The 19,270-nt window shown below is 28.7% G+C and overlaps 2 protein-coding genes across 3 annotated transcripts; one reads left to right on the forward strand and one right to left on the reverse strand.

The window, feature by feature from the left end:
• Positions 1–4,693: 4,693 nt before the first annotated feature.
• LOC106295180 lies at positions 4,694–5,690 on the forward strand. Its single transcript, XM_013731015.1, has one exon. The coding sequence runs from the start codon at positions 4,827–4,829 to the stop codon at positions 5,463–5,465; it is 639 nt and encodes a 212-aa protein (XP_013586469.1). The 5' UTR covers positions 4,694–4,826; the 3' UTR covers positions 5,466–5,690.
• Positions 5,691–13,649: 7,959 nt separating this feature from the next.
• On the reverse strand, positions 13,650–16,147 carry LOC106322846. 2 transcript variants are annotated; one of them, XM_013760999.1, is made up of 5 exons: positions 15,550–16,147; positions 15,306–15,448; positions 14,535–14,694; positions 13,966–14,117; positions 13,650–13,879 (listed from the first exon to the last, which is right to left on the reverse strand). In XM_013760999.1, the coding sequence occupies exons 1-5, from the start codon at positions 16,033–16,035 to the stop codon at positions 13,861–13,863; spliced, it is 960 nt and encodes a 319-aa protein (XP_013616453.1). In that variant the 5' UTR covers positions 16,036–16,147; the 3' UTR covers positions 13,650–13,860. The 2 variants fall into 2 exon arrangements, with proteins under 2 accessions (XP_013616453.1, XP_013616447.1); XM_013760993.1 differs by having other exon boundaries at positions 15,306–15,447; positions 15,540–16,145.
• Positions 16,148–19,270: the final 3,123 nt, after the last annotated feature.

Here is a 19,270-nt window from a genome sequence, read left to right on the forward strand (position 1 = left end):
ATGTTTGGGGCGGGAGAGGGTGAGATTTAATGCGGGACAAGAAAGAGTTAGTTTTTATTTATGAATTAAATTAGGGGTGGGCAAAACACCCAAACCGAACCGATCCAAACCAAACCAACCAAAGTTAAACCGAACCAAACCAAACCGTGCTCTTTACATAACCCAATTGGTTCATGTTTTACTCAACCCGAATTGTTTGGTTTGGTTTGGGTTCAAACCGAACCAAGCCAATAATCCAATATATATATATATTAACATATTGTAAATTTTAGTTAAATTTTCGTTTTCCATTTTTTCTTAACTTCCATATATTTTTTAAAAAATCCAAATATGATTCAAATAATCCTAATACTTAAATATTGTACTGAAAACAAAACCTAAAAACTATAAGCATCTGAATCATAGCCATCTCGTTTCGTTCATCTTCTCCAATTTTTATTCTCTAAATTATGTAATAAAGTTATTATAGAATCAATAAAAACAAAAAGATAGATGCAAATAGTCTTTTAATTAATAGGTTTTAGAATGCTTACAAGTCTTTGTTACGCTAATTAGATTACAAATAGTCTGCTCTTTGCTTATTATGTATTTCTTCCTTTGACGTAGTTAAGAGTTTTGTCATCGAGTTTTAAATTGTTTTTTGTTTCTTATATTTTTAAAGAACCAAACTAAATCTAAACCAAACCGAACTAAACCGAACCAAACCGAACCCAAACCGAACCCAAACCAAAGCTACTTTGGTTTTAATTGGGTTGAGTTTTATAAAACCCAAATTAACTAAACCAAGCCGAACCCAAGCCGAACCCAAACCGAACCCGAAACTAAACCGATATGCCCACCCCTAAATTAAATATTACAAAAAGTCAAAACTGAAACAGATGCGGTTTGAAATACAAAGAAAATCAATGGAACGCACTTGATCGAAATATTTATCCTATGAGCTGTGGTTTGAGTGGTTTGAGTTATTTTAATTAAATATAAACAATTATATCATCTATTGATGATATAATATGTTATTTATCATCAATATAACATTATACACTCAGATCATATAAAAACCTGTAAATATCATTTACATAATATCATGTAATTAACTTTTCATAATAAAAATTATAAACTTATAAAATTTACTATACTAATTTTAATAAAATTTATGAAATAAAATATACAAATATTTTAAACATGTACAACATTTATACGTATCATTTTATACTAGGGAATGAAAAATAACAAAATTGTTTAAACGATAACAACCACAACGTTAAAATTTGATGGTACTAAGTAAGCTTAGGCACATTTATCCGGAACCGAAAAATCAAACCTAATCGAGTTTGGACCCTCTCAATTATACTAGAGGACTTATATCTCTAGAACCGAAAAAATTGAACCGAACTAAGAACCGAATGGATATCCAAATTTTTATAGTTTATCCTCCTATATATTAATTGAGAAGTCACTTTAGTTATTTATGCTGACGTGTCGCTCATAGAAGAATTCTCTAATTAATTGTTATAATTTGATTGGTTGATGGTTTTTCATTTTTCATTTATTTAATTAAATTTTTTAAAAGGAAACTATTCATAAAATTACCTAATCTAATCTATGTTTCCAAACATACAACTAAACATTTTAAATATAGATGAATTAAATAATTCGTTTATAGAAACAATTAAATATCTAGATTACATTATATAAATTGATAAGATACATATAAATTACATTTGATACTATAGAAACAATTATAAAAACGATTTTTATTATGTTTATATTAGTAGTGAATAAAAAAAATCATAGATTTTAGAAAACCAATTAATCTAAACTTAATAATATTAATTAAATTCACTCATTCAGTATATATATAGTATAAAAATATGTCAAATGAGTGCAAAACAGTCAAATATATAATTCTAAGAAATTCCAATCATTTTCCAATGACAATGTGACATTATATATGCGTTATCACTTTTATAAATGATTAAAATATTTTTATATTTTAAAACATAAAAATTATATGGTAAGTTATTTAAACGTATATTAATCAATGAAAATTTTATTTAATTCATCTATTAATATAAACAGATAAATATACACTATTATATGGTAAGTCATTTAAAATTATATTATTTGGTAATTCATTTAATTTATTATATGGTAAGTCATTTAATTATATTAATCAAAGTATTTTTCACCGAATTTTTCTAGAAATAATAATCTATTAATATAATTCATATAGCTTGGATTATAATAAAATTAGCATGCTTAATTTTAATAGGAAAAAAAAAGCAGACATAAATAAAAGAACATGAGGGAGAAATAATAAAATATGTTTGCTGTGTTCTTGGTATTTTTATACTCTTATGTATTTAATTTTTATTTGTTTGTCGAGGAACATGTACTTTTTTGTGTTATTATAAATGTGAACTAATTAGTTTTATGTGTTTTTGAAATGTTAAGATAAATTTAGTAAGAAATTTCAATAAAATGACTATCTGTACAATTGTTAAAGTCAAAGATGAAAAATATAATGTAAATTGAAAGTAAGAAAAGATTATTTAAAAATTAATGAGATGTATTTTTTATGCTATAATAAACTAAAATGTATGATAATAAAATTTTAACAAAATTTATACAAATAAAACATTTTATTTCATATAGGTTATTAAAAATTGAAACATTATTTTTTCTTATTAGTTCATCAGATTTAATTAATATAGGTATTTTTTAATTTAATTTAAAATAAATTAAAACAATAATTTTAAAAGATATGTAAACTATGATTAGTTTTAATTAAAAACATTTGGTTGAATGAGTTAGTGTTTGATAAAGTAGTGTGATGATCAAAGATAATTTAACGAAGAATTTGTTTGCTTAATCCATTTTAGTTTTAAGTTAAACACTAAATTAAAAAAAAATGATTGAGAAAGTGTGATTTAGATCAAATTATGAGAAAAATTGCTTAAACTACAATTTTCCTAATACATGTTTTTATGTTTACCTTAACCAAATGTATCTTTAGTTTTAGATAAATCCTACTATATATTAATTAAGAAGCCACATAATTGACTTTTGATTATGTGTCTTTAATAGGTTAAGTTTTAAAAAATTGTTATAATTTGATTGGTTGTTAAAATTTATTAGTTATTATTTTAATCAGATCTAAAAATAAAAGGTAACTCTATAACTAATTAACACAAATTAGCAAATAACACAAATGATATCACAAATAATGATTTATGGTAACTAATTGTAGAATTAGAGAAATAATATATATGTTTTATCAATTTCTTAATTTTTATCAATTAGTTATATATAATGAAATAAAATACTTTAGCATTTTCTATAGAGATAAATTTAATGGTTATATATTATTATATAAAAGAATTATATTTTTAGGTAAGGAATTATTATAACTTTTATGTTTTTAAAGCCCATACAAAACCGTTTACAAAAGATCTTTCATGATAAAAACCTCCGATCATTGTATTGGTCATATTAGAGTTACACAAATAAATACATTCTCTTTTTCTCTCTCTTGAGAACTAAAGTATTTTCGGTTGTTTATGTGTTAAACTAAAATATAAAGTAATTATACAACCAATTATCTTAATTAATTATAATATTTTTTTCTGTAAGAGAAAGATTTTTAGTGACTAAGGTTTATGTTTTTGAACTATTTTAAATCTCACATATCTTCTAAAAATATATACTGAAATTTTTGATTATTCAAATATTAAAATTAAAATTTTAAATTTTAAATTTCTAATTATTATTCAAAAATTATAACAGTGTAAAGATAATATATATTTTTTTATATAATATAGCTACCCGTAAAATTACGGGTAAACACCTAGTATGTTTATAAATTTAACTATATTTAGTTCAAAATAATAAAATAATTTAAAACTATTATTTATATGTCGAAATACCCAAAACTGTTATTAATATTTCAGCTATATAAAATATTTTTAAAATAATATATATATATATATATATATATTTAAAATTATACTAGTATCAGTGATCTTTTAGTTCATTAAATATAAAATATATTATATCTACCCCGCAATTACACTATTCATTATAAATGTCACCATTCATATTTTCTCTATTGATAATGCCTTTCTTTTAAATTTTTCTATTGTTTGCTCAAATTTTTGAGAATTAATCTTCAGTCTAAATATATATTAATAACTAAATATATATATATATATATAGAAAGATTTGAGATTATCCTACGAACCGCACCGCTTAGACAAACAACTGCGGTATGTGTTTTTCTTATACAAATCCCAGTTAAATTACACCGCATCATTTAATCGGATTGTCCCGCACCGCTTAGTCGAAGAGCCCAAATCAAATTAAAAGATTCTTTGTAAACAACTTCCCACTAGATTTTGGCTAAGATTTTTGCGTTTCTCGAAATAAGGAAAGAAAACGACTTTTCTAATTCTGCCGCAAGAAGGTCAGTCATTCTTCGAAACTTCTTATATTTATCCATAATATTTATTTCGAAAAGAATACAAAATTCCGAGACCCTGAGATTTTTGACCAAGTTATAACGCTTCTTCATTCAGTAGATCCGGTCAACTTCATACTTTCATAATTTCATATTTTCAATTTTTAAATATTATTAGAAACGAGTTTTTTTATCGATTTTATAAAACAAATAGTTTTGTCCCGCAAGACTTTTAAAATTCAATACAAATCCCATATATTACTACTAAGGTCGTCTCTCTTGTCTGCGAAACAAATCCCTTGAAACTCTCCTAATCTCACAAGAACCACACAAGATTAAAGAAACCAAAGGATCATCGGCCGAACCAAAAATGGTGAGCCCATTTAGAACTCCATGTACTTCTCCAAGAAAATCAAGAAAAGCGAGCAAGAACCCTTATTCAAACCGTGGACTTGACAAATTCTCCGAGCTTCTTTCAGAGCTCGACGAGAAGAGACAGATCATCTACTCAAAGAAGGTCGATTCCAGTGGCCCGCCTCTTGTCCGATTCGTGTTCACAAGTTCCGGTGAGTGTGTCCCAGTCGTGATCAAATCGTCTTATCTTCATAAACAGAAGAATACCAAAGATGTTGCCGCTTCTGCTGCTGCTAAAGTCAAAACAGTAGTCAACGAATCGAAAACAGAGGAAACAAAGAAAACAGAACCTGAAACAGAGGAAAAACAGAGCTGTGTTTTGAATGAGAATCTGAAGAAGATCACAAGACCGAACCGTTTCTTTCCCGTGACTGTGATCTTGGTTCTTGTTTTCTTGGTTTTCTTTGGAAGATCTGTTGCGATCATGTGCACTTGTATTGCTTGGTACTTGGTACCAACGATCAAGGAACAGAGAGGAAACAGAGGATCTTCATCATATGCGATGAAGAAGAAAGATTTCGCCAGGAAGTTGAGTATTGAAGACAGAGCATCTTTTAATCCAAGAACTGTTCGTAATCTTTCTCCTCGCAAGTAGAATTTTCGTTTTCTGGTTGCTCGTGAGAAAACTGTGTGACCGAGCAAAAACGTTTTTTTTTTTTCATTTTTGTGAAAGTCTTTGGTTTTATTTTCTTGTTATCTTTTGTTTCTTCACTGTTTCTTTCATAATTCTTAATTATGAGACAGCTGAATTAGCAGATATATTGTATATTCTTCTTTTATTCCCTTAGGGTTTAAATATGCAATGGGAAGCTGTTCTTGTTTACAGATTATCTACCGACTGTCGCAAACATAGTTTGAACTTTGAACATCTTCATCAACCTAATATTATAAGAATTCATCAAAAAGAAGATGAAAATAACTTTGTTAAGTTCAGTTTAAAAAAAATAAAATAAAATAACTTTGTTAAGTTTATTGATTGTTTTTTTTTTTTGAACTGGTAAGTTTATTGATTGGTGTGTTATGGAATAGGGATTATCTACTGTAAAGTATTTTTTTTATAGGCAATCTTCTCTTTAATCCAGTTTAGAATTCTATGTTTCTTACTTTGTTTTGGATTTCTTGAAAAGGTTATAATATTGGAAGATTTGTGAATGTACCACCACAACACATGAGTATTTGTTTCGTTATGAATAATAATAATATTAATGTGTTTTTAGGAGAGCTGAGCGCACAATCATCGCTTGATCGACAAACATTACAACATTGTATCCACGTGTCGAGTAGAGAAGGGCAAATAAACTGAACTCGAAAATCCGATCCGATAAAAATGAATCTGAATCGATCTGAACCCGACATAAATACCGAATGGATCCTGTTTTTTGGTATTTTGAGTTATGGATATTATCTGAACCGAATCCGGACCTAAATGGATATCCGATAGAACCCGAAACATTTAAAATCACAAAAAGAACTTCTACCAAATATGATCTTAATTCTTAATATGTATCCAAAATACTTTAAGATATTATTGAACTTCTAAAATAATTATCTATTACATGAAGGTTGATGTTGGAAAGTGGCGGTTGAAGCCTGAAGTTTTTAGATTTTGGTTTTATTTTCATTGAATAATGTTTCTCATTTCATGAGAACTTAGTTTTTGTTTTATGATTTCATTTATCTGGTTTTCTTTCTATCACTAACTATGTTTATCTTTCGCTTGATTTTAAATGATCACGTTTGATGTTTTTTCTTATTTTTGATTCGATTTTACTTATTTTTTGGCTATTAAAATATGTACAAATCATGTATTTTAAATCCGAAGAACCGATTTCGTTTATGTTTTAGTTACAAAATAGGTACAAGTCAAGTATTTTTAAACCGAAGAACCTATTGGGACCCGAACCCGAAAGTACAATGGGTTATACCGGTTATTCAGAATTCTTAGAGAAATAGGTTGGTCCATCTTAACTTATATTATACTTTTTATTAAACTAACTATTAAATTGATAAATAGTATACAAAAAATATTCTCGCACTTTCCTTAAATAAAGTATACGAAATTGCCTAATATGATTTAACGCATATATGACAATCAATGATTATGAATAATAAATATTTGATAATGGTTTTTGTGTCTTAGCTCTTTTTTGTTTAATTTTATATTATTAAATATAATAAACAACCACATTAATCATATAAAAAATTAAATTTTTTCTTATATGTTATATTTTGATTTTTTAAAACGACTATAAATTACTAAAAACATTAAATGTCTCACACTAAAATTTTGTGATCAATGGTTTAATTTTTTTAGTAATAGCAAGATACAAATGATCATAAATCGTATAAATATGAAGTCTCATTTACTAGATATTCATATTATATATTAACATAGTTTAAAGTTAAACTATTTAACATAGAAAAATACTTAAATATGATATTTTCTAAATTGTATTGAAAAAGTATTAAAACCTTAATATTTTAATTTTGAAATTTGCATTCAAAAAATCGTACATTAGAAATTTTGTGTTTATCATATGAGTATGAATTTTCAATAATAAATATTTATATTAAAATATACTATATATCTATGTCAATGTCATTGAAATTTGGTTATATATCATATAAAATAAATAAATAATTGTTTTAATTTATTTACTAAAAAAATATCGTAAATAAACAAGATGTATTGTTTTGATTTATGTTTTTACTCTAATTTAATTATATACATAATACATAAATAAATATAAATAAATAATAATAGATAAAAATTAATTCTATATATAACAATCATTCTGCGCAGACTAGTGGGTGCGTAGTTTAATAGTTTTTGATCATGAAGTTGAATAAGAGATCACATCTAGATCTCAATAATTTGTGGACCGTAGACTTCTAGATTGATGGAAGTTCTACTGAGTTAAAGGTCATATCAAATTTAAGATTCGTTTATTAAATAAATATTTAGTTTTTTTTAACATCCAAAAGTTAATATATTACTCAAGTTTATTTCCGCATAAATGTGAGTTGTGTCACGTTGATATAAACAAGTTTATCTAACATGGATAAATAAATTATTTTTGGGACTACGTAATGTAGATAAAATTTAGCATGGATATATGTAAGATATACATGTTGAATTATCCATTGTGAAGTCGTGTCCATAAAGTTATTCATTGTCTATAAATTATAAAATTATCACTTATGTAATAAACAGAGATTTTCCACATAATTTTTCACTTAAGTTTTAGAAAAGAAATCATAAAACTTTGTTTTCTTCTTCTCCAATGAACCATCATGTGGATATGACCTAGAACCGGACTAGTTTGAGGGAATGTACGGATCTATTTTCGGTTTTTGATCTTTGAAAACGAGGGATCTAGAATCCGTTTGTAAACGGAGTTGAAATAAATACGGTATTGGATGAGTTGCATGAGTTTGTTATAATAGCAATGCTGCCTGGATTCAAGATTTCAAGTATGTGACTAGAGAGTGAATGATAGTGGATAAAGATTAGGTAGGTCTTTTGGGCGCAGATGAGAGCTAGTTGAAATGTCATGAAATTTGTGGCTCCTTTGCCTGTTATATGAAGTACAATAAACACTAGGTAGTAATCCGCGCTTTGCGCGGGATGAGATGATTAAATTTGGACTTTGCGAGATTAAAAAACATTAATTAAATCTGATTAATTTGGATATTAGTTTGTTTTGGATTGATAGTTTCGGGTGTTAATGAGGAGGATATAGATTGGCCAATTTATGTAGTAATTATATAAAAACTACAAAGAAGTCAGTAAGAATCAGAAAACTATTTTAAATCAAAAACTTCAATTCCATTATAATAAGTATGCATATCTCATTCTTTCAAATACAAAGAATGATCTAAATATAAATAGGTATTATAAAAATAAATTCAAAAGAAAAATAAGATTGGATAACTTCGAGACTTCAGAAATCGATGCTTGGAATCATGCAATAAAAGAATTTCAATATATTAGGAATAACCAATGGTTTTTCTTATATATATTACTCATATAAAATAACAAACTTAGAATGCTATGCTTAAATTGGATATTCGGTGGATATTAATAAAAAGAATATATTTGACATATCTTATATTCATTTTATATCCTAGTATATAAGATATATCAAATTAAACTTATGTCAAATATATTCTTCTTAACATTCTTAAAAATTTACGACTTTAAAGTTTTGTTCGCTTGTAATCTTTATTAGTATTCTGTTTGTAATCTCTTAATCTTATACTACACCATAAGTCGAACATTCCAGAAGTATATTCCTTGACAATGAATTTCCAACTCCGCCAGTTGTAAACTTCATATTATAAAAATATTTATAAACATCATCAAGTCACTCTATTAATCTCCTCAGATATAAGTTCCATATTATAATCAAAATAAACAGAGTCAGCGATCGAACGGCTCGTCAGTTAGTTATACGGGCTAAATTGAATATAAACAAAACAAACAGTACTATACAAATTGAAGTGGGGGCCATACTTCACTTGTGATATGTGTCGTTGGATTAAAGCAATGCTGATAGAGCAATTGCAGGGCAATATTATCTAGCACCAAACTTGGTGTGGCCTGTATTATCTAGTACTACCAAATGCAACTTGTACTTAGCATACGTAAATATACAATTACATCTAAATAGAATTAATACAATTGTTGATAAGCAAGAAAAAGGAACTCGGGTGTATATTAGTACCTTAGCTTGAGCTTAGGATTAAGCATTTTGCACTTAGTACAGTAGAGCATACAACGAACATCCAGTTCATAGGTTTCTCCGGGGTGAACGTTATTATGCAACATATCTAGTTTTGTACCACACACTTTGCAACTAATATAGTACCAACCCATATCATTATCAATTGCAGCTATAGTGCACCTCAGATAACACCTCTCAACCTAAAAAAAATAAACACGATATGTATATATGTATAAACAATAAGATAACTTAAAAATAAAAACGAAACTATATTAAATCGTTTTACTCACTCTTCATTTTTTAAGAGTAATTAAATCTTTTCCGTGTCCTTCCCATTGAGAGATACAATTTCAACATGAGTTACCTCTACTATCTGACTCACAATATCTAAAAAATAAGAAAAAAATGTAAGTATAATATTTGTGATCACGGTTAATGGTCAGAACATCTATTTCATATAGACTCACCGATCAAGTATTCAGGGCTGAGAGTTCCGTCTAAGATTTCACGAAAATTAACATGGGTAAAACCAGTCAATCTGTATGGCAAATCGTCACAAAGTCGAATCCGAGTGGTGGGTTGGCACCAAATTTTGTAAGGATGCTTGTTAATCGATAGGAGCGACATGCTTAAGAAAGCAAAAAATTGATGAATATCTCGAATCACCTTCTTCGAGGAAAGATTCAAAGATCGGAACCACATCCTCATTAACAGTTGCATGAATCGTATCCCCCTGTCATGCGTATCATTAAAACCATATAAATACCAATATATTTCAATAAAGTTTGCATAATAATAATGGATTTCCGAAACTGGATCATCATACCAAAACAACTTACATTTGAATCAATTAATACCATCTCAATACTGTCAATATCGCCTGCGGAGTATTGTCTCCATAGACGAATTATCTTGACCTTAATTTTTCACGTAGTTTTCGCAGGACTCAAGTCCATAACCTTGTCAAAAAATTTAGCCATCTTAACGTCTAACGTACTCTAGGTTATTTTTTGAGATGGAGACTAATAGAGGCGAGGGTTAATATATTTACTATCGTATTAAGATTAGGTTAGAATAGACGTACCCTTTGTAAATAAGGCAAGAACCTAGTTATTGTAAATGTCAAAATATCCTAAATATATTACGACTCAAAATACACTTCCGGACCAAGCAATATAACCAACTTTCTATAAAACTTGGGTCTGTTAGATTTTACTAATAAACAAAATTGACATTTAACATAAATCAAAACATTACCAAAAACTCGTTATGTTATTAATTGATGTGACAAAACGAACACAATCTATATAGTCTTACGCCATAGAGTTTTATATGTCGCTTTTCATTTTTGTATGAGACATATCTGCATGTGAAGTCCATTGCATGTACCTTAGGATACTTTGATTGTCAAGCTCTTAAGTGTATCTAACCTCGAGGTCTTCTCTTAGCTTGGTTTGTAATTTTAAGACATTCTATATAAAAAATTTATGTATATATTTTCTAACATGTTTGCATGGATCTGCATCCAAACTTTTAAAGAGCCGTGTTTTGAGGAGGATCTCAACCACACCACTTATGCATATGCGCTCGAAAAATATTTTCCGTGAAACCATTGATCTTTACCAACCAAAAATATATGTTAACATCAAAACCTTTAAAATATGCATACAACGCTACTCTTAGGAGCTGAACTCACCGGCACTCAAAGCAAATTACACAAAAAATGAACTATCCGAAGAAACTGAAGCATAATGTATTATAAATTTTGCATGAAGAAACAGAGTCCCACTTTCCTTACTGAACGTAGGCGTCTTCGTGTTGATATCCCGTGAAGCGGGGTTTTAACTTCTTTAACTTTGAAGTGAGAGTCCTGTGAAGAGAACTTATGTCTTCTCTAAATCGCGCCTTGCGATCCTCACCAGTTCCCATATTCCATCTTAGGCTCTGTCGGGCTTTCTCTTGAGATCCTCATCAGTTCCCATATTGCTCCTTCCTTTACCATCTCTTCTGCGTTCCTTTCTGCAATATCTCAATCTCAATAACCATGTTATAAGGTTACTTGATTCAGCAGTTCTTTTTTTAAAAAAAATTCGATGCACACCAAAACGCTGACCGTGTTGTTAATGCTTTGGCAAAGAGCTAATTCCCTATGCCTCTTACGTAGTCATCGAACACCAACACATCACGTACGCTTGGAGAATTGGAGAACCAACATAAGCACTTAAGAAAATAACACACGGTTAACGTGAATGTTATGTTTGAGAAGGGCCACAAAAATTAAGGAAAGTTTTGTTTGCATTTAAAGCTTGCGTTTTTTTAACATAGGTTCTCCAAGTGACACGTGTGTTATTTTGTAAATAGAAACCTCTTATGAAGCCACGTCAGATTAGATTTTTAAGGAAGTTTTTTTAAGTGATTCTCCTTTAATATATAGGGGATTACGTTTGCTGATTATTTTAGGTCTAATACACTTTGCATAATCACAAGTTGTGGATTAGATATGGGAAACTTGTAAGTCTATAAAGCTTCATCCTCATTGGCTAGTTTAAAATTTACTTAATTATTATAGGCTAGGAAAAATGAAAATGTAGGTACATGATTAGTTAATGAGGTTTTGTGAGCATCTTGAGTGAGATTTAATAAATCCAACAGATTATCCAGTCCTTACGACTGAGACTAGGGACCTAACATTCAGGCTCTTCCACATGGAACGTGTCTTATAGCAACCTTGCAGCGTCTCTGAAGTCTGAAGATGTTAATATTAATGTTTATCTTTTCAGGCTTGCGCCGTACGTAGCAGTCATGCTTGAAATCTTGCTAGTTTGATCCCTTTATGAAAGTCATCAAGAAATCAGGATATGATTTTTCTAGTTAGCATGATTAGGTACCAAAACGTCAGACATTAGCTCATTTGTTTAATATGTATATGATTTTTATGTAAACCAAACAAGATTTGATTATGATTAAAATTTTGATTATCTGTTTTTTATATTATTTTAAGGTATTCTTCTTGTATAAATGCCGTTGTTATCTAGATTTAAAGAAAAATTTCAACATATCATCACCAATTATATATAACTAGGTGTTTTCCTGCACCATGTGCAGTAAGAAATTTTTTAAATCTAATGTATATTTAAAAATAAATTTATTAAATATTAAATATTTTACTATTTTCTTACTAATATTTAATATAGATTTGATATATATTAAATCAATTTGCATAAAACTAATAAAAATTGTATAATTTTTAAAAATTTAGCCTAAACAATATTTATAAAATTTGTATATATATAAGAAACTAATGATTTTACGGTTAGATATTTAATTTTTTTAAAAAAATTGTAGAAATTTTTGAAAGCTTTAGTAATACAAATTGTATAATTATACAAAAATAATAACATTTCAAAATTTGAAATGTTATATATGAATATATTTATTTTATAGATGATGTATGAGCTATTACTATATTTAAAAAAAGTTTACCAAAAAAAAAATATCAATATTAAATGTAATATATGAATTATTACTATATTCTAATAAGTTTGCCAAAAATATAAATCAACACTAAATGAAATTATCCATGTCATATTTTTCCGGAAACTATGTCATCAATTTCAATAGTCATCTCATATTTGTTTTGTGAAATTGATTGTAGAGATGATATGTGGCAAAATCATTTCGCAAATATAGTCTAAGGATTAATGAATAAAAGAAAGGGAGACGGTGACTTTTATATATTTAGATGGGTTTTTCTCAGACACAATATAGATTTATAGACATTCTTAATGGAAAATTCATAGGTTACGGTCATCTCAAGGAGTCTTGCGTTCTGAGTCGTTTATTCTAATCACATCATTTTGTCCGGTTCAAATGACTTTTTACCTCCCTTCTCGGTTTATTTTAGAATTTTATCTAATCACTCAGAAAATATGAATCATTGGTTATGGATATGGTTGTGCACTTGTGCTTCTAGAAGTTTTGCTATTATAAATTCTATCGATAAATATAAATATATGATTCTTTGGTTACGGATATGGTTGTACAACCGATACTAGTCAAAAGCTTGGATGGATGTAATCATGCAACCAAAAAAAGTTTGTTCCCTCATTGTTACAAAGTTGGAGTATTTTACCAAGTTCGGTGTGATGTACTTTTTAACCATAAAATAAAAGATGATCATCCGGCATAATACCACAACTCCGATTCTGATCTTCAAAAAGATAAATCTAAAATACAAACCACTTCCAAAGTTCGTCTTACACCTCATCTTAGAGTTTTACTCCTGCCAAAAAACAGGTTTAAGACATCAGGAAACATCTTTGTCTGGATTTAGTATTTTATAAAAATATGATCATAAAGCATACATACCTGAATCTCTTTCGACGTAAATCATCCGTATTGTATCCAGCAGTCTCGTTTCTGTATCCATCATCTCTGTGATCCGATGCCCTCCTCGAGTTTCGGAAGAACCCAACCTTGTCCCATGTTAGTTCATAGTCTGCCTTTAGCCGAGTACCTTCCTGCTCAGATGACCCCAAATAATAACAGATTACATCAGTCATGTTACAATGCCTCAAGTTCCCCAATTCTTTTCCTATACACAATCAAACAAAACTCCATCTACTTACTTTCAAACAAAAGCTACTGAACAGGGGGTGTATACAGATGTTACAAAACCGGTAACAAATTACATTCCAGAATATAGTTTTGGATACAGCAACAATATCCCCCAAAAACACAGCAGCAGAATATAGTTTTGCATACAAGAGAGTTCCGGAATCCGCAGAAACATCCAACAAACACATTTTTGCGAATGAATCAAACTCGAGTGCTATTTAAGGAGCTTACACATCAGAACAGAGAAAGCTACTATTCCACGATCTCCCATTCTCCCCAAAAAATGTGTCTAGTAAAATTCTTGGTGTAGATATTTTTACCTTTTGCATAGAGCGGCCACAGAAAGCCTTCATGGCATTCACAAAGTCGTTGTACTTCTCGAACTGAACAACAATCTTACAATACAGACCTGATACGAGGTCTCCACTGTACTCATCTGTGTCCTTGCCTAGATTATCGTCCTCAGCAACATTAAAATTCCTATAGAAGATTAGTTAAACCAGCACAACAGAAAATTATTGATTGCATTAATAATTAAAAAAAAAAAACTCATTGGTAAACAAAACAAATAAGAGCATCTGATTAGAAGAGTTGAACATTCCAACGTACATGGCACAGCAAGTTCGATACAATGACCATGATATAATATAATTAAACCAGAGAAGTGCAGACGAGACCAAAATTAGTTGTTAGGCAAAGGGTTTCGTCCACCGATTGCACTTGGCAAAGAAATATCATACAAGATGTCATCTCTATGTGTAAAAGCATAAAATCCACCGAAAGAAGCACAAACCAATCAATGTTTTTAGTAATCAATCTCAGTTCCCATTGTGTCACACTTTCGAAGCAAATTGATGAACTTTCGGTTTTGCGACGAGGAAACTTAAGACATATACATAAGAAAATGTATGTACTATCATCCTATGTATGAAGTATATCCAAAGCACCACAAAAACTCAATGAATACTGTGATAAGCACTCTCAACTCCAATATTGGCCCCATTCATAGAGAAAATTTAGGTTGATAAAAAACACGGTTTTGGACAAACATAGTCAAAACTGGAGAGGAAAAGAGGAGAGAATGTTGTTACCTGATTTTGCCAAAGGTGGAGAAGATAGTATGAGCAACCAACATAGAAGGCTTGGATGAAACTCTTGTCTCTGCAAACCATCTTGATGGCACACCTCTCAGTATCATTGTATCAGCCTCTCTCCTCCCTTCCCTTGGATGCCCTGCAAAATCAAACACCCAACCAAAAAAAAAACAAATCAAAACGCTTTCCAACAAAATCAAATTTCAAAATCAACGAAAGCTCTGAGATTACCAAAAGCGTAAAACTCCTCCCAATCTTTCTTCAACCTCTCGAAATCATCAGAAACAGGAAGCACCACAGTGAGAGTATACTTCACTCCTTCCAAATTCACCTCAATGCCATTCATCTTCTCCACCAAAACCTTCCTCCACTCTATAAACTTCTTCTCCAAAACCTTCGCATCGTCATCCTTCTTCTTCTTGCCTTCGAGAAACCCTAAATCTCGGATAAACAACGACCCATGCGCCACTGGCTCATCACGCTTCCTTTTCTTTAAGTCCCTGTGACGCCGAACCACGATGTCTTCTTCTGATATCGTCACGGAGGGGAAAGTTGAGTTCTTGAGGAAATCGATCAAGGATCGCTTGAGCTGCCATTCGTCGATGGGCTTTGAGACGGAGGGGACGAGAGGGTGGATTGTGAGAGAGAGCTTGACGCGTGAGACGAGAGAGAGGCCGTTCTCGATTTCTAGGGTTTCTAACGGAGATAGCTCTTCTAACGATCGCATTTTTGGGTCTTCACTCTTTCTTCGGCTTCTCACTGACGAGACTAGCAGTGAGACACTTTTTTTGTATTATTGAACTAACCGAACCAAAACTAAACCGGAAACTGCACCATTGTGATTCGTGAACATAGATCGGACGACTGATATACTATTTTAAAGGTTTCACAAAACAAAATGTTCAGATTTTAAATATATTTCAAAATCAATATATATTTATTTTGATTTTGAATTGGATTCTTTACTTTTCTCCATTTTCTTATAAACTTTAATTATTACAAATGTATGATCCACTGACCCGTATACGATTTGGATCCATATTTTTCAAAAGTTTTATATAAAGATGTCAAACGGGTCATTCAGCTCGGTCCCGTTCCGCTCGCTGCGAGCCGCATCAAGATTTTAAGGTCATTGCTAAGAGACAAATCACATACAACACAGCTTGAAAACAACGTCTTACCCATGCGAATTAAGATGCAAAACAAACAATTTAAAGTCTAAGAAGACCTTCAGTGCTCAAACTTTTGAAGCTAATTCAAAATAATCTGCAGCTTTAATCACTAAGACCTTGTTTATTACTATTTATAAGTAAAATATATGTTATATATAACTATTTGTAGATAGAAATGTTGCTCACTTATTAATATGAATTAGATGATAACCCGCGCGCATGCGCGATGTGAGTTTTTTTAAAACTAATGTTTGTTCATTAAATGGTTTTAACATTTTGCAAACACTACGATCTTTATCGATTGTAAAATGACGAATACAAATGTTAGTCTCTTTAATGTATCATCGTTGTTGAAGAGTTAACAGATTACAACTCATTTTAATTATTTTTAAAACTTCATATGCACAAAATGAAATTAAGTTTTGTTGCTTACACAAATCACCAAAACCAGATAGACAATATCAATTGTAAAATGATGAAAGTGAATTAAGTTTTATACTCTCAATTTGTTTACTATTGACTCTCCATAAGTGATTTCATTTTATACTTTTATAAAATTGTGTTTTCATTATCGTTTATGTTTCAGTGATATGAGTTTTTTTTAAATCTATTTTGTGAATTCAGTGAAGTATATAAGTGTCAATTAAAAAATATGGACATCTGTAAAAATTAGTTTCACTCCAGATACATATCTAAGAATCAAAATTTTAAAGAAAATCACCGGTAAACTCTATTCACATGTTAGCTTTCAAATCAAATATATGAAACTGTTATAGAATATAAGTGCAGAACCAAAATATAAATGTCTGTCTAGTATATTCACCAGCTCGGTCTAAAAATCATCTAATTCTAAAACAACAAAAAAATTAATTATTTTATTAACCTACGCTTTTGAGGTTTAGCTACCTAAGAGTATACCGATAAAAAAATATCTATAATACTTTACCATATATATGTAAATTGTGTATAAACCAAGAACTGTTTGATTTATTAAATGATAAATTAGAAAACTTATAATAGTGTTTCAAAAAAAAAAAGTGTTTCAAAAAAAAAAAAAGAAAACTTATAATAAATAGTTTAAAATATTTCATTCTTACAATTATAATAGCTAGATAGATTATTAAAAAGAAACAAATATTAGAATGATCATTCTTCGAACAAACTCAAAAGGAGGTGATTAAAATCTTTTCATGATATTTCATTAAAATCTTTTAGAAATAAAAATCAAGACTAAATTATTTAATCTGAATAAAATAATATATATATTTATTCCAATATTAAAAATCACTTTTATTTGAAGAAGCGTAGTCTTGGGATTTTCAGGACCAAATAACATATTAGAAACCATCTATTTAAAAAATAACTTGTATACATAAAAATATATACATTAAAGTAAGCACGTAAATCAAAAGCTATACATTTTGTTTATTACAATCATCTTTTTGGTAAATAAATCAAAACAATCATTTTATTTACTTTATATGGTATATAATCAAACTTTAATGATATTGACATAAATATATATAGCGTATTTTAAAATAAAAATATTTATTATTGACACTTCGTACTCATATGATTTTATTAACATTTGTATATTTGATGTAACAAAAATTTAAACCGTTAATCACAAAAATTTTAATGTGATATTTTTTGAATAAAAATTTCAAAATTAAAATATTAAGATCTCAATAATATTTCAATACAAATTTTGAAATTAACATATTTTTATATAGTATATAATTTAATTTAAATGATATTAATATATATATATATATATATATATATATATATATATTTATGAATATCTATTAATGAGACCTCATATTCAAACGATTTATGATCATTTGTATCTTGCTTGAATAACAAAAAGTTAAACCATTGATTACAAAATTATCAACGTGAGATTTTTACCTTTTTTACTAATTTATAGTCATTCAAAAAAAAAAAACTTATAAGAAAAAAAATCTAATTTTTTTATTATATGCTTAATGTGATTGTTTAATTTTTAATAATATAAAATTAAAAAAAGAGAGAGAATACCAAAATTGTTATCAAATATGTATTATTCATAATCATTAATTGTCATATATATGTTAATCATATTAGATAATTCCGTAGATATTATCTAAGGAAAGAATTGAGAATAATCTTTTGTATATTACTAATCAATTTGATAATTAGTTTAATAAAAAATATAATATATATTTATATGGACCAACTTATTTTTTAAAGATTCTAAGAATAATCTTAGTGATGACACGTGACTACGAAAACATATTGTAATTCTTTCGGGATTAATATATAGAGGACTGAAGCAGCATTATTTTTAAAGCGGTGCGAAATTTGGTGGACCCCAACCACATGTTATCAGTCAATATCAATTTGTAAGAAGCAGTATGTTTTTCATTTTTGACAAAAACACAATAACAAGGCGATTCAGTTTTTGTGAAGAAAATTTGTAATTTACGGTGAACACTAAAACTACTAGTATTTAGAATTTGAATAGTGACAGTAGAATTGTAAAATAAGCATTGCAGAATAAAAGTGCGGTAAAGTGTAGCTATAGTTCATGTGTTATATGGAATAAATGCGGTTTTGATAGAATAAGCGGTACAAAACAATGTTAGGAGAAAAATATTTTGTTGTTTTGCTAGTTAAATATTTAAACTAAGATGATTTTTCATTCAAATTTTTTTAAAAAAACAAGATTTGGAATTGAGCCATGTCACCGGTTTTAACGAGTTTGATTCATTGTGATTAATTTTTTTTTGCTTAACTCGAATACAGTTA

This window comes from Brassica oleracea, chromosome C1, assembly GCF_000695525.1.
Source record: "Brassica oleracea var. oleracea cultivar TO1000 chromosome C1, BOL, whole genome shotgun sequence".
Taxonomy (NCBI): Eukaryota; Viridiplantae; Streptophyta; class Magnoliopsida; order Brassicales; family Brassicaceae; genus Brassica; species Brassica oleracea.

Excerpts from the sequence above, each read along its gene's own strand:
- LOC106322846 (XM_013760993.1), bottom strand. The coding sequence starts at position 16,035 with ATGCGATCGTTAGAAGAGCTATCTCCGTTAGAAACCCTAGAAATCGAG. Across the intron at positions 15,448-15,539 it reads GGAGGAGTTTTACGCTTTTG|GGCATCCAAGGGAAGGGAGG; the intron begins GTAATCTCAGAG and ends TTGATTTTGCAG. Across the intron at positions 14,695-15,305 it reads TCCACCTTTGGCAAAATCAG|GAATTTTAATGTTGCTGAGG; the intron begins GTAACAACATTC and ends AATCTTCTATAG.
- LOC106295180 (XM_013731015.1), top strand. The coding sequence starts at position 4,827 with ATGGTGAGCCCATTTAGAACTCCATGTACTTCTCCAAGAAAATCAAGA.